This window comes from Paralichthys olivaceus, chromosome 7 (assembly GCF_024713975.1).
Source record: "Paralichthys olivaceus isolate ysfri-2021 chromosome 7, ASM2471397v2, whole genome shotgun sequence".
In the NCBI taxonomy this organism is placed as follows: domain Eukaryota; kingdom Metazoa; phylum Chordata; class Actinopteri; order Pleuronectiformes; family Paralichthyidae; genus Paralichthys; species Paralichthys olivaceus.
Genome location: NC_091099.1, coordinates 3,407,263 through 3,430,901, shown reverse-complemented (window position 1 = coordinate 3,430,901; position 23,639 = coordinate 3,407,263). Strand labels below are relative to the sequence as shown.

The window sequence follows — 23,639 nt, the reverse complement described above, 5'->3', positions numbered from 1 at the left end:
AACACTGATTGCAAATGTTTTGCTCATGTGCCTTTAAACTGTTTGATCTCGATCTACTGAAAAAACTGAATGGATAAAATTAATCACCCGCCCTCTGTCCTAGTAGGATCGCAAATCATCTCTACTGAAATGATAAATATGAAAATGTGTTCTGACATAAAATGCAAAAGCAGCAGAGCTTTATCTTGATTGTTACAAACTCTCTTATCGGCCTATCTTTGAAACAACAGTAAGTTTTTTCTGCAGTAACCTCTGTTCCACTTTCACTGATGCTTTGACAAGCTGTGAATGTGGTCCATTGAACCCCCTCACAGGTGTCGACAAATCAGCAAAGTATGTGTTAAATATTCAGAGCCTAATTTGCACGATAATACATTTGAATGTCACCTGCACCATCTCTCAGAATAGGGCAGTAATCTGACTTCCTCATGGCAATCACCGTCATTGAAAATTTATGAAACAGTTCTAATTAATAGACTGTCATTTTGGCATGATGCGGTGCAATTACTGTTGTGATTCATAACTAAAGCTCAGATCTTTTCTTCTCCCCTCCATGTGCCGCCTCCTCCGTCTCTCTCTCCGATGATAGATGTGTTGTTCCTGAGATTGTGGTGGAGACCCCAGTGTTGTATTTTCAAAGATGTTTCCTCAATTACTCCTATGAACAGCAAGTGCAGCTCACCAACCCCAGCACTCTGCCTGTCTGCTACGGCCTGCTTGACAAGGTAAGGTCACTTATGCAATTGAAACAATTTTACAGTATGTGATACTACAATGAGATTAATAGAACAAGACCCATCAAGGCCCATGCATTCATATTTAATACAGTGGCCCATTTCCAGTATTTCTGTGCCGCAACACTTACTGAGGGACATTACAAACAATACTTTAACACCTGATCTAAATACTTTTTAAATATATGTTACAGTTCCTCATTAAAATGTCTAAAAACAGACTAACGTTATATACTTTGTTGACCTGTTTACTGCACCAAAAAGTCTCCCTCAATGAATCCATAATTTTATTCAAGGTATCTTGACATTTCATTTGGCTGCTTTTATCTGCTTTTTCAAGATAGCCTTCCACTGGTAACTTGATTTATGGCACCAGTGGAGAGTTTTTAATCTGTACGTACAATCGATGTTGGATCTTAATTTCTATCTGTGGAAATGTTTCTGTCAGGAATATGAAGAGAATCCATCACTGCTTTTTGGCAGTTCTCAACCCAGAGGAGTGATTCTTCCTAACACTTCAGAGCAGGTTCCAGTGGTCCTGCGGACTAAGGCTGTTGGATATCTGCAGCACTGTCTGCATATTGCTGTGTTTGGCAGTGCTCTTCCACCCCTGGTACGTTTGTGTGTGTGTCTGCATCTGTGCTTTTACAGGTCTAACACATAGACTCTGTAAAGATGGAAGACATGTCTTCACGTCCTCCACATTTGGACGCAGGGAGTAGGCACCCTTCTTTATATACACTCTAAGGTTGATTACTGTGTTCATTAATGAATACAAGCAACATTATTTAACTCTATTAACCTGTCTCTGTTCTGTTCTATCCTAGGAGGTGGTCTTGTCCTGTATTGGACAGGGTGCTGTTGTTCATGTTCAGAATCAACAGATGGACTTTGGCCGAATCCCAGTTCTGACAGACGTCATGAAAACCCTGCAGCTGTCGAACCAGTCACCTATTCCAGCCAACTTCACGGCTCGCATGGTACAAACTTCTGCAAACACACGACTCACAACTGACATACTGAATGAGAAGTATCAGGCAGGCACATACTAAAAAGCATTTTTTACTGTAATCGAAATTAAGATGAAAGAAGCAACTTTACATGCCTTCAGATCAAGTAGCAGAATGAGTCTTGGAACATATGATAATGAACCAAGAGCACCTTACCTAGCTTCAGTGGTGATTTGTGTATCTATTCACCAGCTTGATTTCTCATGTAAACCTTATGTCTGTCTTCCCCTGCTCCTGTGACTAATTGATTTTCAGTGGAGTTGGATATGTAATTAATCAGTTAATGGGTTCGATGCCTTGTTAGTTTTTGAAATAATTAGTTGCCTGTTCAATTTTAGTCCTATCCCCGGAGCATAAATGATTTTCCTTATAAACCGGTCAGATGGTGACATTTGATCAATTCACAATGACATAAATGTAAGAGGCGATCGTGATCTGGCAAACTAATCGAATGATTCTTAATTTCAATTATCTTGGAGTTTCTGGTGTTTTGGACATTCAATGCACACAATAGTTGTTTAATATTTATAGTCCAATGTCAACCACAGTCCCACTGTTTTCATCTCTTTCATTTCACCTGACCTTCTTAAAACTGTTGAAATTTTCAACATTGGTAAGCAAACACATTTTCTAAAAAGAATGTTGCTTTTTCTCTTATAACGTGTTGCAAGATTGAATAGCTGAGTTCCACCTGTTTTCATTTATCATGCTTACTCAGTGTAAATGAAACTCTAAACTCTGCGGCAACATGATATCTACAATTCATCATATTGAGTGGTTCCCTTTGCCTCCTGAAAGCCCATCTCTCAAAGCGCATCGCCTTATCAGCGATGCCTGATATCCATCGGGAACAAACTTGTGACTGGAACCATGCCTCGATACTTCCTACGCTGGCATAGACATGACTGTGCGCACACAGAAATTCACACAAATACACACATACACAGGCAACCCTGGTGTAACTGCAGTTGTGTGACCCTGTCCTCTCCTCTGAGGCAGCGTTGAGAGAAGAAGTTTCTTCTCTGCACTCTGAAGCATCAATCGATGCAGATTCTCCTGGACTTATATTACATGGAGCTCAATAGGCTGGCAGGGAGCCACACAAATAGACTTGATGACAAAAGATCGCAGGGGTATTGCGGAAGGTTTCCACACTTCCTTGTCAAATTAGTGACCATCTGTGAAACACGAATCATGACTCCATCCCCAAAATCCAAATAAGGCTTTTATAAATTATCTTATCACACATATCTTGACAATATTCCAGCACCACAGTCTGCAGTTTGATAAGAAAACTCTTTACTTTACTCATTATCAGACTCTTTAGTCTTATTTTCAGTTGTCAGATATGAACGGAGATACAGTACTAGAAATAAAAGGTTTAACGGAACATGCAGACATGACGTGGATGTCGTTTTCTGCACTCGCTGATGAAAGGGATGAGTTTGAAAATTCAGACATCATTTTTGTGTGGTTTTGCCATCGACCAGAAACATGAGCCACGTATAGTTCTCATTACAAGATATTGATTGAGTCGTGCTGTGTAATATTTGACAGAAAAATTGGCTGCAGCATCAATGCAGGATTTATGCAGAGTGATGTTTTGTTGATAGTTGTATAGCGTAGCACAGAACCCTTCTGACTTTTGCTGCACACAAAAACGATCAATTCTGATAAAGCTGTGGGATGCTGGAGATCTGATGTGATTATTGAGATTCTAGTCATCTTGCGCCTCTCTCCAGGGAATTGACCTCCTGCTCTTACTGCTCCTCCGGCTCTACCCACCCCTTTACCACGGTTGACCCTAGTATCGACCCACCCCAAGTTCCCTTTCACTGGCTCCGTCAGCTGATCATAAACACTGAGAAAGTGATCCGTGACTCTCAAAGTCAACCGGTCGTCAAGTTCTGTCCGTTTGTTTGAGGCTTTTTAACAAAAATGCTTTTTTTCCGCAGACTTTCCTCCAACACAGATGTCAAACAAAGTCTTTCTATTTGACTCGTCCAGCATTAGTTTCAGTATGGCAACCCAAATGCCAATCGCAGTGTTTGAGTGATGACATTTTCACCCACTGACCAGCAATCCATTGTGTTGTGCAGTGAAAGTGCCCAGGCTTCATTGCGTCTGTAGGAAGCTCATTCTCAAAATCCCAATTAAATGTTTATGTTCACGCCATCCATCAACAGAGATGCTGTATAGAACATTGATTGTGAACTAGATTGGTCAGATACAGCAAGCACAGTGAAAGGCCGTCTGCTCTGCTGAAAGACTGGATGAACATTAGATTCAAACCTGTTTTTTTATTACACTGGATTTTTTGTAAATGAATGCAATTGAACAATCCACAGAGCCGAGGAATATGGAGTTTGTCTTGTCGCAGTCCCTTTTAGTGCTTATGTCAGAATGTAGATATGAAACAATTATTTCTCAACTGTTCATGTGTTACTGCTTCTGTACATTTACTTTACTTTACCACAGCACATATATCCTACTCTCCATTATCATAATCATAGTAAGGAGATATTTAATCTTATGTCAGTCAGGCAGGGAGCCACTGCTCTACTCTTATCTCTCTGAGCTTGTGCTGCACTGAGAGGTTGATGTGATTATGCAGTTACATGATATACACATCTATCTTTCCAGTTATATCTGTAGCATAGGTCTCAATGGCCTGTGCAGAACAGTGAGAGGAAAGTGCCCCCACTAGGGAGATTTTTTCATCCATCACATTTCACTCATAGAAGTGGCTGCTCTAGGTGTTACTACGCCCATGTCTCCATTCTGCAGATCCAAAGTCAGACATCCCATAGCAGCAAAACCTTTCTGTTTTTGTTTCCTCAGAGCCATGGGAAGTCCTTTTGGTCTGTTGAGCCCAGTGAAGGTGAAATACCACCAGAGAGCCAACTGGAGCTTTGTGTAGTCGCACACCTGAAGGACACTATCAAGTTCCAGGAAAGGATGGAAGTGTCCTTCCAGGATGGTGAAACACTCACGGTCCCTCTATCTGCCACAGGCACTGGCACCACAATTGTTAGTGACAAGCCTTTTGCTCCAAGCCTTGACTTAGGGACACACTTCAGGTAAAAGAGGTTTCAATCATGAATCTAATTTTGACTTAAAGCATCACTATGCAACGTTTCCTCTCTCGTTCCCACTCTTCACCCTGAACGTCTGTTCTATGTATTTGGTGAGTGGGTACCATCTCTTGTGAGAAGAACTGAATGATAGTTGCAGCTTCACTTAAATTCAGAATTAAATTGCAGCGAGTTGAAGAGTAAAGCTGAACTGTAGATCAGTTAAAAATACTTACTACATACTACTAAACAGAGTTTGGTGGATTTGTTACAGCGGCAGCTCTTCTGGTTCAGGAACTAGAGGATCATGTGTAATATCCACCGTTCAGGTGTGATTCAGTTTAGTGAGTGGGACTGTGCAGTCAGAGCTCCACTCAACATATTGAAAGACTCAGTTTTTCCTCTACTGCTCAACAGAAATAATCACCACTTGTGGCTGCAGAGGGCGCTGTTGCTCAGTAAAAGTTACATAGTGTTCCTTTAACATCAACAATGTGGTGATTTAGAATTGAAAATGTAAACCTCACAATTTGCTTCATATCCTCGGTGTCCTCTGTATTAGCCATGAGCCATGCCAGTATCACTTCAAGCTGACCAATCATGGCCAACGGGTACACCGGATGTACTGGGGGACTGATGGCTTCCTGCCGAACACGAAAAGTCACCAGGGGAACAAGTTTTCTGGCCGTACCGTCCTGCCCCCCATCTCAGTCCCCAAGAAGAAAGATGTTGAGAGCCATAGATCTTTAACCTCCTGTCGCAGAGACCAGCCAGTGTTCAGCCTCAGGCCTTCACGGTTGGAGCTTTTCCCAGGCTGCTCTGCTGATATGGTGCTGACGGGATCCTCAGACTCAACCAAGGTAACACAGTACTTCGGAGGCCCGAGTGAATAAACCTAAGATCTGCCTTTCATAAATAAATCCCCTATGGATCCTTTTTGTTTGAAGAATGTTGCAGTGAATGTACAGCATGTGTGATTTGGTTTTTCAAGGTTGTACAGGAACGTCTGTTGTGCAATGCCATCGTGGGTCAGCAGGGCTGTTCCAAGCTACTCATGTCCGTAGATGTCACCTGCCACTTTGTTGCTCCTGTGCTCAGCTTTTCCTCCAAGCAGCTGAACTTCTACATAGAGAAGGTGAGTCGAAGGATCATCTCCAGATAGTTTTTAATTAACATGAAATATAATGACATAAACCTGTAGGTGTCTTTATATAACTGAATTAAACACAAAAGTAATGTGTGTTTATGTCTTATAGGTTCCAGGAAAGGATCTAATGCCACTATATGAAAAACTGGTCTTGAAGAATATGTCGTCTCTGCGTCTGTCCATGAAGCTCTCTCTTGAGGGGCCCTTCTCTCTGTGTGACGCTCCAGAAGCACATAGCTCAGATACCACTAAGGTACATATACTGCACACTGATCTTAATGCTTCTGTGTATAATTTTATTTTATTCATGTTTTTTACTCCATCTCCAACATGTCATTTTTCTTCCTCATTCAAATGCGCTTGCTTTAAGTGCTTGTGATATCTGAGGCATGAAAGTATTATTGGAATCCACATAAAAATGGGTTTCAAGCCTCTGGCAGGACTCAGAATGAGGCTAAAGAGAAGCAGGATATTTTGATAGGCCCAGGTCCCGTCGCAGGATTCCATTAAATGTCTCATTAAATAGTAGAAGGGATTTTAAAGGGTCGTGAACTTATCCGTTGGCAGTCATCAGATAAAATCTTGATTTAATGATTCTTTTAATCAAGTGAGAAAGTCCATATTTGCATTGTGTGAACACTGGTCTTAAATTCTGTTGATTCATTAACCTACTGGTTTAACTGGTGTCATGTCTTTTTCCAGTCCATGGTTTTAGGTGATGGGGAAAAGGCTGACATGTGGGTGTGCTTTCATCCAGAATACTGTCAAGATCAGGAGTCACGAGTGGTGGAGGAGGTAACAGTGATGCATCTTGTAAAAATGATTCATGCACTGCTTTGTTTTTTCATCTGTTGCCTTATTATATCCTCCTGAGCACATGATCATTTTAAGTTGTAAAAATCCAGAACGATTGGGAGCCTTGGCATGAAATGAAAACTGTTTTGTACAATTTCCTTGATCTTTTATTCCCCAGCTCCTTGAGGTGCAGTACGAGGGACACCCACAACAAGACAAGGTGAAGCTGCATGCTGAAGTCCACTTCCCCAACTTGCACTTCTCCTCCACCACAGTGGATTTTGGCTGCGTGCTCAACCACTCAGAGACTCATAGACCAATCACAATCACCAACTGCTCCACGCTGCCTGTGTCCTACCGCTGGGCTTTCCTGGAGGAGCAGAAACACTGTACCATCAGGTATGTACACTGAAAAAGTCTTGTGTTTAGTGTACAACCCACATTTGATTCATCAGCAAAACTGACATCTTCGCCGCTGATGTGCTTAGCAATTCCTGGATCAAACCCTATATCGTACTTTCACCCGAAAATCCTCCACAGGGTCAACAGACTATAGGGAGGCTACGTAAGAGAATAGGAAAATGGATTGAGGTAAAGATCAAAGTGATATCAGAGGATAATAGCTTGTATAAACTGCCGGTAAGGACCTGGCAAGTAGAAGGAATTGTTGTTATTTAATTCGACTGATATCAGAAAAAGAAAATCTCCGAAATTTGGCACAATAGTTGAAATCTGGGTCATTCAACAGCCTTAAATACACAGAAGAAGTGATGCACCAGGTAGTGGCTGTAGGCATTATGTTTTCAGGATGTCCGTCCATCTGTCTCCTGTGAACACGGTGTCTTTAGAGTGCCTCAAGGGAATTTCTTATTTGCCTCATGAACACAAAGCTTCTTTTTTCATGAATGTGTCTGAGGAACACCTTAGAGGGAATCTTTTCAAATTTTGCACAAATGTTCTATGGTCAAATGTTCAAGGTCAGGGTAGCTTCACAAATCACATTTTTGGCCTCTTGAACATTACACCTTGAGTCTGACCTTCGGGAACTACTTTCTACTAGTCACTTGGACTGGTAAATATAAGGTTAAAACAAAGTCAGGATAAGAAAACTGGACAAACATGTATTTTTTTAAAGGTTGTTTTCAATAATTTTATCTATGGATCATTTAGATTATTTTATTACTGATGACATTAAGACTTCTTTAGTTAAACTGTAGAACAAACACAAGATTCAGAGACCGGAACAGAATGAATCACCAACGTATATTAAACTGTGTACTGGGAAAAGTTAGTTCCATAGCTACACATTAAACTCTGGATTGGAAGCCTGGGGAAGACAAATCTACTGATTGTGTTCTCAACAAACGTTACAGTATGCCTCTGTGCAGCCTTTGCTTCGACTCCCCGCCCTTGAAATGGACTGTGAATACTATAGTAGTCTGCTTGTCCGTGGCCTTGAACCAACTTGGTTGGACCAAGGATTTATCACCCTCGACTGTCTTTTCCCTCCTCCTGCTCTCTTTCATCTATCGGCATTCTTACATTCCGCACCTCTCCTTTTCCTAATCTCAGGATTTTACATCACCTATTCATCTTTTTTTTTATTTTCCTCCCTCGTCTCGCCTGCTTCTTCTGCTCTCTATCTAATCCTTCTCTCCTTGCCTCTCCTCTCCTTTCCTCTTCTCTTACATTGTGACCTTTCCTAACAATCTGTCTCACAGGCCATCTGGCTAATTAAATGGAGACCTTGCTGTGCACACTCTCTCTCTTAAGTCTCTCTGTCTTGCTCACAGAACCTGCACTATCTTGCCATGTTAAGCTAATTACATCACTATCAGTAATTACACCACTGTCTTTTAAGCAGAGGGATATTTTAATAGAGCAAGCTCTTTCCTGTCTTCCTGTCCTAATGAAAGGAGGAGAAGACATCATCAACTCTCATCGTTACTTCCCATTGTTCCTTTTTTCCTGACAATCTGCTGGAAGTGAGATGTTTGTGGCTCAGCAGGCTTTGATGAGTTTTACTGGGGATGAACATTGGAAAACACAGCCACAGTCACATAGGAAAGAACAGAGAGGGAGAGAGAGAAGGAGAGAGAGAGAGAGAGATGAGAATGTCAGTGTACGCTATTTCTGTTTTGAGCTGAGCTCTTACAGAGTCATCATCTGCTGTCTCACCATCTGTTCCTCTGTCCGCACCAGTGGGTTTTAAACTATTTCTTAAGAGGACCCACATTTTTAAAAGCCTCCTTTTCCGCATGGGGCCAAATGTTTTTCATGGGCTTTGACAAACTCTGAACCACGAAAGGCAGACGTTGACCCACAGAATTTATTCACCCTCACATCTCCCACTGCAACACCTACTAATTTATGATTCCCATGGCCAGACCCCTTAAAACAACGTTCATCATAGATTGACCATACAACAGTGCCCCCTGCTGGCTGCATCACCACCATTCACTCATGCTGACACCAAAAGTGAAGCATTCTTGTGTAGACGGCCGTGTGTACACACTTGAATGTCGCTTCACATGTATGCACACAAACACACACACACACACACACTGGCAGCGAAGTATAGCCAGCATTCAGTGATTTGATATAGAACTTGACCAGTCCAGCTTTGAGATGGTTTCACTCACTAAATCTCTTTCATTCTCTGCCATGTTTATTCAGCACTTCGCTGCAATCTATCCTGACCTGTTTCCTGCTACTTGCCTATTAAAATTCCACTTAATTATAGAACACTCTGTTTAATTAACTTGATGGATACACCCAATCTGATCCCATAGGGAGGGCGAGAGTAGAACAGACAGAGAAAATGAGAGCTCTGTGGGGTGTGGGTGCAAAAGAGTTTCTTCTTCACTTAGGTATCATAATACTGTGTGTTAATGATATATGGGATATACAATATAATTTAATATAACTTCTGTGTAGATATGTCATGCTGAAGCTTTCATCTGCCCATTTTGATGAAGCTGGAACAATTCACATTCCTCTCTTGCCTCATCTTTGAGTTTTATTTACAGTATCGTACGTCTGTTTTTCTGTCATTGTAAGAAAAATAAATGAAACATCAGTGAAATTCTATCTTCTTTCACTCCCTTAGAGAGACAGAGGTGCCAGAAGAAGAGATTGTGACCGGAGATGGGAGGGCCTCCTCTACAAGACGTTCTCCTCCCTCTTCAGTTCCTCTGAGCCCCAGGACTGGTGTAAATGAGCAGAACAGGACTCACTGCCCTGTGCCTGTGCAAGAGGTAGGCACATGTGAAGAACTAAGGATTTCTAATTTGTCTAAGGGGAAATAGGTCATTGACATAAAACTGTTTGCCATTATAATCTTTGGTGTGAGAATATCGCCTTGAAGGAATTTCTTCTAATTTACTCTACCTTCACAGTAGTATCACAGCAGCTTGATGGACGACTCAATAAAAAACTGAGAATTCATCCTGTGTACGTTTTAATAATGTTCTTATTGTCTCTGTAGGTATTTGACATCCTGCCGATACATGGTCACCTGGAGCCTGGAGACCAGCAGCTTGTCATATTCTCTTTCTATGGCCACAAACACATCAGCAAAGAGGTGATAGCTCAGTGCCATGTAGAGGAGGGGCCCATATATGAAATCAAACTCAGAGGAGAAGCGTCAGTTATCAGATACAGCCTTGACTTCACCCACATCAACTTGGGCGTGCAGGTACGTCCCTTACACAGGCTCCTTTACCCTGAGTTCCCCTCTCAGTTCTTGGGTTGCACATGTCAGGGGAAAACTCTGTGTGCACTATAAGTTATAATACTTTGTGTTAATTTGCCTCTTTGTTGTCTTCTTTGCCATCTGTGTGCTCACCCATGTGTGACACATGATATCTCAGACAAAACTAATGAGATCTTTTTTTGTGCGAAACCTCAGGGAACGATGCATACTTCCATATTCAAACTGACACTCACAGGCCTGAGGAGAGTGTTTCCAGTTTTGTTTGTGACTGTGCATGATGACATGTTTGCAGCATCAGTGCTGTTTGTTTCCTGATAATTTTCTTTTGTTTTGACCAACGATACAATTTTACGCTTCCCTGCTCTCACTTTTTTTCTATTACCAGAAAATCAAACGCTCAGTGACAAACTGTAGGAGAAGTGCAGATACACATTTATAGACATATTACTTCTGCTGAGACTTTTAACCTCAATGTTTTCACTTTAAAAGACTGATGAGAGGAATCACATTAACTTTCACTGTGTAGCTTTTCCACAGTTTGATCTTCTGCACTTTCCTCTTTAGGTATGCAGACGAATCCAGAACAGTTATCATTAATATTCAGAACAAAGACATATTGATTTTTGATTTTGTTGAAATGAGCCATTCAGCAGAAGATGTCTGACCTTCTTGTTGGTTCAGCACTATTCTCTCCAGCTTTCTTTTCGCTCTTGCTTTCTCCTTCTCTTGTTTTCTGATGTCCTGAAACATCCCCTTCCACCACCACCACCTTTAGATGACTTAGAGCTGTTCAACTTTGAACTGTTTCAGATTTTGAACAACATTTTTGGAACACATTCCCTGTTTGTCTCTGACTGTCTCTTACTTTCTCTCTAGTTTTATTTTGAAATTCTTCTGGTCACTTCCCTTCTTATTTCCTGGTTCTTGGATTACCTGCACCCTAATGTGTCACACCCGTCTCCACTCCCTTTAGTTTTGTGGTTACTTCCTGTGTTTGTCAGCTCATCTTCTACATTCTAGCATCCTTATAGTTTACCTTCAATATGCATGCATTTCTTTTTTGGTTTGTTGTTTTAGATACTTGACAGCTACCATAAACTATAAGTGTATCACCGTTACAAGCCATTCACTCCACCTGAAAACACTGCGTGGAGTTGTTTCCCCCAAAGTTTACTTTTAAATTTAAAGTCTGTCACCTCTCAATCTCCTCTTTTCCTTCCAGCTTTTTGATCATGTAGGGGAAGCAGAGTTGACCCTCAGTAATATTGGCAAGGTAGGCTTCGAATTCAACATCATAGACCCACAAAAGGATGAGGAGGGAGAGGAGCAGGAGGAGTACGTTGAGGAGGCAGCAGGACCGTGGAAGGCCCCAGAAGAGGACGAGCAACAACAAGATGCAAAAGACAATGGAGAAAATGTGGAGCTGCAGAAAGTCAGACCTGGTCAGCCCATGGTCGTCCCAACCTTGGTAATTTCACATTATGTTAATTTCAGAGAAGGAGGCGTCAATTATTATGCGTGGAGGGATTTGACTTGTTTGTGTGTGTGTCAGGGTTACATCAATGCTGGTGCAGAGCAGCGCCTGCGGGTGCTCTACCTCCCCGGGACCCCGGAGGTTTTTGAGAAGCGGCTCCAGCTGCAAGTGGCGTTCCTTCTACCTCAGGACATCACTGTGACTGGAGAGGGAGTGTTTCCAAGGATCAGCCTGAACTTACCTCGTAACCTGTGTAGGCAGAGAATTACACTCATACACACAGATATGACTGAATCCTTACTACACATCAATATACTTCTTTTGGTTGGAGTGTCTATGGTGTGACGCTATGATTCTCTTGCAGCAGACGAGCGCTACAGTGACGTGGTGCAACAGGCCCGGACAACTGTGGAGGCAAATGGGGTCTCGGCAAATGATGAAGGAGCAACAACAGAGGTCAGCCACACGCTCAATCAGTTAATAAAATAAAGAACATTTCCCTGTGTAACCTACAGTGTTGAAAACAAATGAACAGATTCCAAATACACAAACTGTGATGCGTATTTTTGGGGTTTGGCTGACTGCAAATGAAATGAACCTGTATTTAGGAAACTAATGAGGTGAGAGAATGTGAATTTGATGCATATTACCCTGCCTGGCTGTGGCCATCACAGTTAATTATTATTATTTGTCATGTTTATGCATTGTTCATATATCTGAAAAGCCTATGTTTGAGCTCTAACATCTTCAAAGGTATTTGAAATGTCACCATACTTTGTTGGAGAGAAGAGAGACATGATGTCAGTATGGCCGATCACTTCATAGTTTATACCGTCCTAGGTTGTGAAAATTATTGATGTGGGCAAAGGATCATCTTCTTCATAATGAGATCCTCCCAGGTCATGGTCTTTAATGAGAAGTATCTGTTGCAGCTTTGCATCACGTCAGATTAAATCTGATTATTATACTTGAATATAACGACAACATTGTTTAAGAAAACTGAATTGAAGTTATCATTTACTACAACATGTCAAAAATATATATGACAATACTTTGAATTATTGTTGTCGGAAAGTGCTGAATGTTTGTTGCTTATGTAACTTCAATGTTTCCACTTTTTTGTCTTTTCCTTTTCTCCAGTATGAAGAACAGCTTCACCTGGAGGTCGAGAGAGCACTGGTCAAAGAAAACGCTCTCGCTGTGACTACTAGGTTGCTCGAGCTCAGAGACTCTGAGAGTTCCCTTCGGAAGTGGTACAAACTTAGCAAGTATGTAGGAACACACGCACACACACACACACACACACACACACACTGGTTTAACAGATGGTCCATTTGGTGGACTGGGTGAGAACAGTGTGAAACTGTGTTATCGATTTCAAAGAGTCTTGGTTAATGAGCAATATCTGGCAGGGAATGTTTTTATTCTGTGGTGCTTGTAGATTGGTGGAAGTCATGGCGTGACTCACAGCACACTGTGTGATCCGCTGTTCCACAGATGTAAACTGAGAATTGTGACATATTCAGTAAAATGGAAAAAAGAAACTGAAACAAAAAAAACTTCACACACACAAAATCATAACTTCAATAACTTTGAATCATAAATTTAAGTTAATTAATTACAGCTTTGTGAAATGGTGACATGTATGCATACATCCGCCAGACACACATTTCACAGCTCTATTGGTTACTGTCCAGCAACTGAAAATCACCCCCCCCCCCCATACTTTTATTTAATCCAGATCATAATGTCTGAGTTTTATCATAAAGACCTCTGCAGTATTTCTTGAGAAAACCCCCAAAATGTTAAAGAAAGTAGAATAAATCCACGGATCTGCTCCAAATCAGTTTTACATAACTTAGCATAACCTTATTTATCTCTCCACTCCTGCTTCTCTCCACTCCCCCAGCTTCCTGTTGCCAGAGTACATTCTGGATTTTGGGTACGTCATTCCCGGGAAAGTCCTCAGTCACACTGTGAATGTCACCAACACCGGATCAGTACCTGTGTCTTTCCAGCCCAATCACAAACTGCTCGCTGGCACAGGTGACACAAGACATGTCTTAATCACTCGGACCATTATTAGTTCTTTGTCTCTGTTTATTGAATATTATTTTTTGAGTATTAGTGTATCACAATTTTGCAAAATGTGTGTACTGATGCTGCTAGTATTTAAAAATGTTGCAGTTCTGCTGAGCACACCAGTCTATTTGCTTTTTCAGATTCCTACTCCTGTGTAGTCACAGCTGTAATTTCTTCTGACTCCTTACATTGCATCTTTTATTAAAAACATTTTTATTGCAGTGCTTTACAAACAAGTTGTGTTGTTGTTCCCTCTTAGGTTTCAGTGCTAACTTTGAACCAGGAAAATTAACTCTTAGAACCAAGAGTCTGCCCTGTGCTGAGACTCAGACTCTCACAGTTAAATTTGATCCACAAGGAGCCAAACTGCAGCTGGGAGCCATCCGTGTTGTCATGCCAATACAGGTACACACAACAACCTTACACAAACATGTGCACACACATGGTCAGTATTTCTCATTCATTGTCATTTCTGAATAACCCTGTCTCCATTTATAATCAGTATCACTGTGACTTTGTTCTTAAAGTGGTTATGTCTGGTTTTGCAGGTTGCAGGAGGTCCCGTGGTGCCGGTGCGGCTGTGTGCAGTGGTGGCCATGCCGGCAGTTACTGTTTCCACAGATACACTACAGTTCGACACTTTACAGTGTGGCATGTGTCAGGTAACAGAGAATGATAAAATGGGAATACAGGAAACTGTTATGTAGCCCTACACAGGCTTCTTATTGTTTGGAGATTAATTCAAATTACTTTTGTATAAATGAGTAATCCTTGCTATATTTGTATAGTTACACAAATGCACATTTATTTTTCTTTGTGTTACCAATGTGCAGTAGAAGAACAGGAAGTAGTTAAAAGGACAAATCCTGTATAGAGCGTGAAACTACGGAGTTTCTTCATGGCACACTAATGAGGATCATTAATGAGAGACCATTAAGCTGCCTGCTGTGGGGACATCTTTCCTGCAAAGGCAGGTTAAGTTAATTATTTCCAAGGATTTTTTTACAAAGCTTAAACACAGGAAGAGCTGAAGCTTTGTTGTGGTTAGAAATAATGAAGTAAAAACTTCAGCTTCAAACTATAATTAATGGTTTCATGCTGAAGGAGCAAGAAGGCCATGTTTTGTATCCTGAAACAAAAAAAACAATTTGCTGTAACCAAACAGACATGAGAGTGAACTTTGGCTGTGCTTAAAATCCTCCTGAATCGAATGTTTTACAACTTCCAGATTAAGACGATACAGCTGCTGAATCATCAGACTGTGCCCTGCAACTGGAGCATGGCTGAGCATGTGAAGCCTTTCCAAAAGGTATGACAATACTTTATATAAAGGAACAAAATAATTTTCATTTTATGGTTTGTGACTATTGATGCCATGTAACAAAAACATAAAAACGTGGGTAGCACTTTGACATAATAAATAGTAGAGCCTGACAGAGGTTGATGTTGCCAATACATTTTAATACATACATATATATTTTCTGGCAATGATTCCTAAGATGTCGTTATTGAGCCCTGATGACAGAGAAATGTAATTTAGGCTTGATAATTTGCAGTTTAGAGAATTTCAAATCAGTTTTAGTTACGTTTTGTAGGTATGGTCTATATTCAGAATGTTGCCTCATGCATCTTGAAACATTTTCCTACTTCTGTTCTTTCTTTCACTCAGGTTGATAAGTTCCTGCCTCGTCATCTGCATAGGAAATTCTTGCAGGCGCAGCGGCCACCTCTAACGATGTTTGAGATGATTCCCTCCTCCGGCGTGTTGACCCCGGGTGAACGAGTCAATGTCCAAATAAAGTTCAGTCCTGCTGAAGGGGTAAGCAGCTTGGTCGATTTTAGAGTTCCGTACAATGTACAATAGAGTTTTACAAAATAAAGGCAATGACCGACTGTATATGTCTTTACAGCATGCTTACAACAGGCAGCTAGTGGTCCATGTGGCTGAGAACAAGGAGCCGGTGTTCATTACAGCCCAGGGTCAGGGTGAGGAGCCGCAACTTGAGTTCTGCCCATCTGTGCTGGAGCTGGGACCTTGCCTGCCTGGCTCCATTGCCGTCGAGGCTGAGGTCACAGTCAGAAACCCCTGCTCCTTTCCCATTGAGTTCTACTCTCTGGACTTTGACAAACAGTATCTGGAGGAAGAAAAGGTATATTTGGGGAAAAGGGGCAAAACTAAAAAGTGTGTTAATATAACTTTGCAGTGTTTAGGCCTTTCATCCATCCATGGAAGAACATTGCAGCAATCCCATAATGTTGCAAATCAAACATTAGACACAACGTTCACCTTTTTTTTAAACTTTTTCATTCCCTCTTGGAGACAAACAAAAGATGAGCTGCTCTATTTCCTGAACACTCCTTGCCTTATTTTCTCCTCACGTGGCTCCTCATATAGTCATCAACGTTTTTCTTTTCAGCATTTCAAATTTCTTCTCTCACTCTTTTGCCCTCCTGGTGTGTCTCTCCCCTCACCTGTCCTCTCTTACATCATCCAATTCAGATCCTGCGTCTGATGCAAGATTACGATGAGAACAACACACTGCTGCTGCCCCTCAGGGTCCCTGGAGAAAGTCTTCCCAGAGAACTGCTCGACTACAACAAGGAACATTGCTCCGAACTGAAAGAAGATGGTAACTTCAGGGACTAGCGTTGAATATACTTGCATATTTAATCAGTGCATGATCTAATCTAACCTAAACCTAAACCTAAAGCCTGAAGACAGGCTTTCTCTTTCTCTGTTCTCTCTCTCTTTCAATTGTATTGAAATCTAAAAACAAATACAAAAGCCTGGATTTTAGAAAGATCATAAAGATTTCCGGTCACAAACAGAGACATAAAGGTCTTAGTCTGGGATATGATTGTTACTTCTCAACTACAAAATTGTTTTCAACCACACTTAGTTATTTTGTCCACTACACAATCATTTCAGAGATGACCACAAAGTTAAGCAGTGGGAGAGAGGGACAGCTTGAAATGACCCCCGTCTCCAGAGCAATCGCCCGCTACATGTGTGTTGACCTGTCACCTGAGGGTTTGGCTGCACGCAACTGCAGAGGCATTGCGATTATTGTGTATGGAGCTCCACAGACAGGTGAAAATAACAGATTTTCCATTGAGATAAATATAAATTATACATTATGATGTAAAAAACAAACTGCTGTAGTCAGTTTAGTGGGTATGTTGAGTCTGAATGTGTAAAACTGTCTGTATATCCTGTTTTTCCAGATGGGAGCAACATAGCGGCTGCTTTTGCTCATCACTATGGAGGTGCATGTCTCAGTGTTGATGCAGTCGTTACAGATGTGCTGATTCATGGAACTTCACCCGTTAGTTTGATGGCAAGACAAGTCTATGACAGTGCTGCTGCCGAGTACGCTAAGAAGGTGGCTGGTAAGTATAATGTACTGTAAATACAGTGGAATTATATTCAATCATTTTTTTATGTTTCATGAGTTGCTGAGGTCTAGGAGTTAGATGAGAGCTCTTTTGCAGAAGAAATTTTGTTCAAATTCAACTGGTAAATGAAGGTAAAATGAATATATCCACCTTCCAGGTCAGACTACTGATGGAACCACAGAACCAGGTCCTGCTGCACATCATGAGGCCTCAGACCCAGGACAAAATTCAACTCCAGCTTCATTGCAAGTTGTTCCAACAGCAAATGAGGATGGCTGCAGTAGAAATTGTGGCAAGCAACCTCAGGAGACTGAAAAACCATTCAGTTCCCTTTGCCTGGTACTTTTTATTACTTTATTTATTTGTTACAGATGTACATTGAATATACTGAACACATCTCTATGTCTAATCATATTAATAAAATTAAATGAAATGTAATTATCCAATTCCTTTGGTGTAATCTTCAGGGAGGAGATGTGACCACACTCAGGAGTCTCTTACCCGATCATCTACTGGTTGATATCCTGGCAGAGAGATTTCAGGTAAGACACGTCAGAAAGATGGCAGCAGTAGTTTATTTATTATATTGTTGTAGAACATTGTGTGAGAGTTCACAACACAGTTACAAAATACAGAGTTGACGATAAGGACATATTGTCACAGGACCTTACATCTTGTGTAGTACAGCTAACACCCTCTCTCAAGCAATTGAACTGACAGGTAGGTTACTGGCTGATATGTAGTCTAACCCTTTAAAGTGGCTGAATTTTACAGAGATTTCACTTGTGTTTCATGTTTCCTCCCTTGTCTTGTCATTGCTGTTGATGTTGCTGTCACTGTGATAACAGTTAAGAGACTGTCACCGCGGTGTAGTGATCGACGGCCTGAAGTCTGTGTACACTCAATCAGTGGCTAGCACACTGCAAGTCGTCCTTAAGGCCCTTAAAAATCGCAAGCGCATCTATGTGGTCAATTTGTCCGACTCCTTTGCTGCCATGGAGGCACGGGAGAGAGTGCTGAGAGAAGCTGAAGGTAAAAACATGCACCAGAACTCAAAGTTTTCAGATTATTAATTCTATTCAATAAGGTTTATGACACTATATTTGGAACTGTCTGTGTGGTTCCTTCAGAGGCTCTGCAGAAGGAGACAGTGGAAAGGGAGGAGCCGTGGTTGCAGGAGATGGATGAGGACAAGTATGACGCTCTGCCAGAGGAGCAGAAAGAATATATTATGCAGCTGCACAGAGAGAAATTCAAGCAGCAGAAACTCAGGTACTGGAAGATGTACAGACAATTGCTTATTCTAATCCTAAAATGATGCTACTTTTTCTGTGAGGTTTGCTAGTCTGATTCACTTCATTCATTATGGTCTGTTGAAGTTACGGCATATACAGTCTTAATTAATTCTGAATATTTTCAACCATTAAAAAAGTGTGTTCTTACATGTGTCTGTCTGTTTATAAGGAAGCTTGAGCAAACTGAGAAAGAGCAGGAAGAAAAGAGGCAGCAGGAGGAGATGAAGAGACTAAGAGATGAAGAGCTGAAGAAGAAGAGTAAAAAGGGTGGAAAAAGAGATACTAAAGAAATGTCAAAGAGGAAGAACTTGGTGGAAGGAAAGCAGGTAAATAACCACACACACATACACACTAACTAAGTCTATCAATCTGTGATCATCCAATTAATTTGTTTCCTCTACAGTCCACAGATGCACCGAATAAACGGAGATTATCTACCTGTAACAACTCTAAAGAGTCACTAGTGGACACAAAAGAGCAACATGACTTGAATGAAGGTAGAAGAGACTGCGAAGAAAAACATTTCTTCTTTTGTATGAAAAAATTTAAACCAAATTATTTTTAACAGCCTGACAAGACAACATTTTGAATCATATAGGGTATCTATATGATTCAAAATGTTGTCTTGTGTCTCATGTATAGACTGTAATCTGATTACTTAGTAGATGCTGACATGTTTCTCTTTGCTTCAGGTTCTCAAAACAAAAAGGCAGATGAGTCACAAAAGCAGACAGAAGAAAACAAACCATTACACGCAGAGTCTCCTCAAATCACAGATCAGATGGAGAGAGAAGAGGTAGGTTTAAAGACAGTGACACACGAAGTTTTCAAATTCAATATGGACCCATCTACAACAGGAAGTGTACTGCAAAAGTCTATAGATGCAAAAGCAAGTGGTTGTTTGACTCCATGTCAGCCCTGTGGCTGGCAACCTCTGTAAAGATACCTCCAAAGCTCTCCAGGGTTTAGCCTGCTTTCCTCAAGGATATGGGATGTTTTACCCAGCCTGAACCTTTTTTATTTTGATTCCTGGCAAAATAAACCGCTTCTTTATATGTTATTCTACATAGTTTACAATGACACTTTGCTTTTGTGTTTGCATCTCAGACTGCAGAGACTGAAGAGATGAAGAGGCTGAGAGAAGAAACAGAGTTGACGAAAGCTAAAAAGAGTGGAGAGAGACATAACAAAGAAGTGTCAGGGAAGAAGGGTCCATCTGGTGGAGAGGAGGTCTGTACATGTATGGTTCTGTGACTTTGCTCAAATGTAAACACCCCAAATTTTTTTTTTAACTTTTGTATTTTTACTCCAGTCAACAGTTGAACAGGATGCTCATCAGATGTCTGCCTCTAACAACTCTAAAGAATCACAAATAGACACAAGAGAGCAGCGTGATATGAACGAAGGCGCCAACAGATGTGAGAAACATAAAACACACTATACAAATACACACTGTTCTTAACCTGGTGAGGGTCTGTCAAAACAAGATTATCTCCTCTATCTCTGCTCAACAAAAGTGAGAGCTGTGCCGACAAAATGTTAAAAATTATTCTTTTTAATTAAAACTCTTCTTCTACCGCAGCCAATGAAAGCAAAGAGAGTGATGATTCAAACAAGAGGACCGAAGAAGCTGGAGACAAGCTGGAGGGAGACGTGGTGGGTTTGTTAAAGAGCAAAAACAGTGAAACTGTCAACTGCTGACGCTTTTCATTTCAGATGATTTATATTCAGTTATATATATTTTAAGTTAAATCTGCATAAAAATACAGTTTTTCGCCACACTGACACTTCGACTCTATAACCTTCTTTCTGTTCCAATCCACCTTTGCTGCCCTCTCTAGTCTGTAGTGTGTGAGCTGCAGTCTCAGTTCATTGCTTATGAGCAGAGTAAAGTGCAGGTGGAGCACATCCTGAAGCACTGGGACCGAGCCCGGGGCTTGTTGCTGGTCCCACTTCCCGGTGAAGCTCCACCAGGGTCAGAGGACGCCTCAGCTGACAAACAGGTTAGTTCAGTGATTCCAGTGGCTGTCGTCAGTTAATTTAAAACTGCCAAAAAAAGATTAGGAACTATTTAAAAACTTCTACCATTCCAGTCGTAACCTTATGTATTTAAAACAAATTCCCCAACTTCCCTTACAAACCAATTGATCAGTTGTCACTTGGTCTCAAAGATGAACTGATTATATTTCTGTGGTCAAAGGTTAAAGGTCACAGTGCCTCATAGGGATCTGGAAAAAATATATGTTGACTGTAACTGGTTGGTGGAGACAACCGCAAAGAATTATTTCTCAGTCCCTACATACCAGACTGTGTTGATTGAACTAATTGTCTGAACTGTACTCAACAAGAACAGGATTACTCATTGATCATCGCACTGTGTACACAGAGCCCTTTTGGCAAAAGGAGCAAGAAAGCCAGTAGCAAGACGATGTCTCCGATGCCTACTCAGACGGCAGCACAACCTGATGCAAACAAGGAAGGAGACAAGTTGTCTCCTCAGGACATCATCCCTCACATTGTGCTGAACGTAATGGAGAAAGACCATGCGAGTGCCACAGAGCTGCTCAGAGGCAGCGGCCTGCCTCCACTGGATGAGGTTGGTTTAACATTTATTTCTTAATCTCTTGGAGTTGTTTTTAGTAAATTTATCATAATTCCCTAAACTGTTTCCTTCTCTCCTCTGGTGTCCTCAGGTGTTGGATGATTTGGGCTTGGGACCCAGCGGCCCACCCATCCCGCCTCCCGTCACCTTCTCTGTTGTTCCTTTCCCCCAAAACAGGGAGCAAACAAACGGTCAACTCCCCTGTGACTGTTTCACCTTCCTGGTTCCTTCAGGGGCGACCAAAGATGGTGAGGAGAGGAGAGATACAGAGGATGAGGTTATAAAGGTAAAGACAATATCATGAAGTACAAGCTTCCACTCATTTCAATCATAGTCATTTAGTTTAACAAGTGAAACTTCTAACAATCAATAGTACAAACAGATTTTAACATTTCATTTATATTTTGTGTAAAATAAAGGAAGAGGCACCTGTGTCTAAAATGCGCCGCAAAGGCAGCCTTAAGGAGATCATAGCAACAAAGGAGAAGGATAAAAAAGGCAGAGACAGTCAGAGGAGCAAGAGCCGTAATTCAACCAAGACAAAAGCAAAGGACCCGTCTCACTCACCTTCACACATTAACACCACAGCTGACGGCAATGAACCAGACCAACACCGAGAAAACTTGGCGCTGAAACATAGTCAGAGGTAAGGAAATACACACATCACTAGGACACATTGGGTTTGGGCCTATGCTTGTTGTTTGTAATTGCATCTTTGTTTGCAGCCTGACAAAGTTTCGCTGGGTCGTACCAGCCAATGGGGAAGTGACTCTGAGGGTGTGGTTCTACTCCGAATCCCCGGCGAAGTTGGAAAAGGCCTTTAACTTTGAGTTACTGGGGACCAAGAAACAGTACCAGCTCCTCTGCAGAGGGATTGCCATGTATCCCTCCATCTGCACAGATTACAAGTCAGTCAACACTCTAACAGAACTTAATGACACACATAACTTTGACTGCAAAAATGCATGACTGAAAACATTTGATTTCAGTTGGACTTAAAATGATCATATGTGGTTTCCCCAGGACTCTCTTTGCTCACAGTAAAAAGGTGCCACAAATGGAAGAAGGCCTCCAGAAAAGTTATGTTGTCCAACCTGGATATTTTGAGTTTGGGCCACTGCTTTGTAGCAAGACTAGAGACAGGTGAGAGACAGAGTGATGCCAAAGAAAGGCTTTGTGTGCTTGTATGGTTCTTTGCTTTCATATTTACAGGTTTGGATGTGTGTGTAGATACAAGGAAAACCCAGAGAACATGGAGAAATTGGTGATTCATAACAACTTAGGTCTGGAGGCTGAGGTCGAGTTCCTTTTCCAGCATGACACACAGGCCACTACATATCTGCTGGACCCTCCAACCATGACTCTCAAACCGGACCAGAAGCAGGTACCACAGCACCGTCTATCATCCTAGACTGAATACAATGAATGTAATAACACTCATACATGTGAAAATTCTGCTGACCTGTTAGGAGTTGACAGTGTGGGCCTACCCGACAAAAGTGGGACAGATTAAGGACAGTGTCGTCTGCTGTATCAAGGACAATCCAGAGACCGTCATCATTGACCTCTCGTGTTGGGGCGTCCGACCAGAGCTCGAGCTGGAGAACAAACATTTGAACTTTGACAGAGTTTTGCTGCACAGGTACCGACATTTGAAAAACGAATTCAGGAAAAGGAAATTGAAAAAGAGTGTTTTTCATCAATGACTTGAGAGGTGATTTTCACAAAGGCTCTACAGAGCAAGAGGCAGCATGATAAAGTGTATGTCGATTACTGTGATAGCAGTGATTACTTTCCAATTCTCCTTTAAATTAAACTGTCTGTCCCTCTTGTATTTCTCTGATTAACCTCCCTTCTTCCACCCCTTCCTCTAGGCGAAGCAGCTGTTACGTGACACTGCATAATAAGACAGCTCTGCCTGTATCCTGGAGACTGCAGGGTGTGGAGGAGTTGGGGGATGAGTTCAGTGTGCCACAGGATCAGGGCATCATCTCACCCAACTCCTCTTTCCCCCTGAGCTTACACTTCAGGGCCAAGAGGCCACTAAACATCAAGAAGATCTTGCGTTTGGAGGTGAGATGGACAGTATATGAATGCATAGTGAAAATATCGATCAATTTAGGTCTGGACATGCATATACCATTTAAAAACATTTTAGAACTAGAATGTCACTCAGTAGAGCACATATCTCCACCAAAGTCCCATCAAGATCCATGTAATATTGGTGAAAATGTCCAAAAAGAGCCTATGTCACAATTTTAAAGAAACTGATAAAAAAAGTTCTAGATCCAAAGTCAAATTTTATAGGTCATTAT

General features: G+C 41.4%; 1 protein-coding gene across 2 annotated transcripts in view; it reads left to right on the top strand.

Moving 5' to 3' along the window:
* hydin (HYDIN axonemal central pair apparatus protein) overlaps positions 1 to 23,639 on the top strand; it is a 54,203-nt gene that overhangs the window by 16,451 nt on the left and 14,113 nt on the right. For both annotated transcript variants that reach the window (XM_069528257.1, XM_069528255.1), the window contains exons 16-58: positions 590 to 725; positions 1,183 to 1,347; positions 1,562 to 1,714; positions 4,586 to 4,824; positions 5,381 to 5,678; positions 5,810 to 5,953; positions 6,075 to 6,218; positions 6,668 to 6,760; positions 6,939 to 7,159; positions 9,870 to 10,017; positions 10,248 to 10,457; positions 11,698 to 11,943; positions 12,028 to 12,202; positions 12,314 to 12,405; positions 13,090 to 13,217; positions 13,859 to 13,995; positions 14,291 to 14,436; positions 14,580 to 14,693; positions 15,260 to 15,340; positions 15,701 to 15,850; positions 15,942 to 16,181; positions 16,532 to 16,661; positions 16,961 to 17,122; positions 17,257 to 17,421; positions 17,585 to 17,766; positions 17,895 to 17,969; positions 18,276 to 18,459; positions 18,558 to 18,699; positions 18,892 to 19,048; positions 19,126 to 19,219; positions 19,415 to 19,518; positions 19,830 to 19,952; positions 20,035 to 20,140; positions 20,305 to 20,378; positions 20,564 to 20,725; positions 21,109 to 21,318; positions 21,416 to 21,610; positions 21,744 to 21,970; positions 22,050 to 22,232; positions 22,348 to 22,467; positions 22,555 to 22,708; positions 22,794 to 22,966; positions 23,199 to 23,397. In XM_069528257.1, coding sequence (XP_069384358.1) covers positions 590 to 725; positions 1,183 to 1,347; positions 1,562 to 1,714; positions 4,586 to 4,824; positions 5,381 to 5,678; positions 5,810 to 5,953; positions 6,075 to 6,218; positions 6,668 to 6,760; positions 6,939 to 7,159; positions 9,870 to 10,017; positions 10,248 to 10,457; positions 11,698 to 11,943; positions 12,028 to 12,202; positions 12,314 to 12,405; positions 13,090 to 13,217; positions 13,859 to 13,995; positions 14,291 to 14,436; positions 14,580 to 14,693; positions 15,260 to 15,340; positions 15,701 to 15,850; positions 15,942 to 16,181; positions 16,532 to 16,661; positions 16,961 to 17,122; positions 17,257 to 17,421; positions 17,585 to 17,766; positions 17,895 to 17,969; positions 18,276 to 18,459; positions 18,558 to 18,699; positions 18,892 to 19,048; positions 19,126 to 19,219; positions 19,415 to 19,518; positions 19,830 to 19,952; positions 20,035 to 20,140; positions 20,305 to 20,378; positions 20,564 to 20,725; positions 21,109 to 21,318; positions 21,416 to 21,610; positions 21,744 to 21,970; positions 22,050 to 22,232; positions 22,348 to 22,467; positions 22,555 to 22,708; positions 22,794 to 22,966; positions 23,199 to 23,397 — 6,781 coding nt within the window. The remainder of the gene's footprint in view (positions 1 to 589; positions 726 to 1,182; positions 1,348 to 1,561; positions 1,715 to 4,585; positions 4,825 to 5,380; positions 5,679 to 5,809; positions 5,954 to 6,074; positions 6,219 to 6,667; positions 6,761 to 6,938; positions 7,160 to 9,869; positions 10,018 to 10,247; positions 10,458 to 11,697; positions 11,944 to 12,027; positions 12,203 to 12,313; positions 12,406 to 13,089; positions 13,218 to 13,858; positions 13,996 to 14,290; positions 14,437 to 14,579; positions 14,694 to 15,259; positions 15,341 to 15,700; positions 15,851 to 15,941; positions 16,182 to 16,531; positions 16,662 to 16,960; positions 17,123 to 17,256; positions 17,422 to 17,584; positions 17,767 to 17,894; positions 17,970 to 18,275; positions 18,460 to 18,557; positions 18,700 to 18,891; positions 19,049 to 19,125; positions 19,220 to 19,414; positions 19,519 to 19,829; positions 19,953 to 20,034; positions 20,141 to 20,304; positions 20,379 to 20,563; positions 20,726 to 21,108; positions 21,319 to 21,415; positions 21,611 to 21,743; positions 21,971 to 22,049; positions 22,233 to 22,347; positions 22,468 to 22,554; positions 22,709 to 22,793; positions 22,967 to 23,198; positions 23,398 to 23,639) is intronic.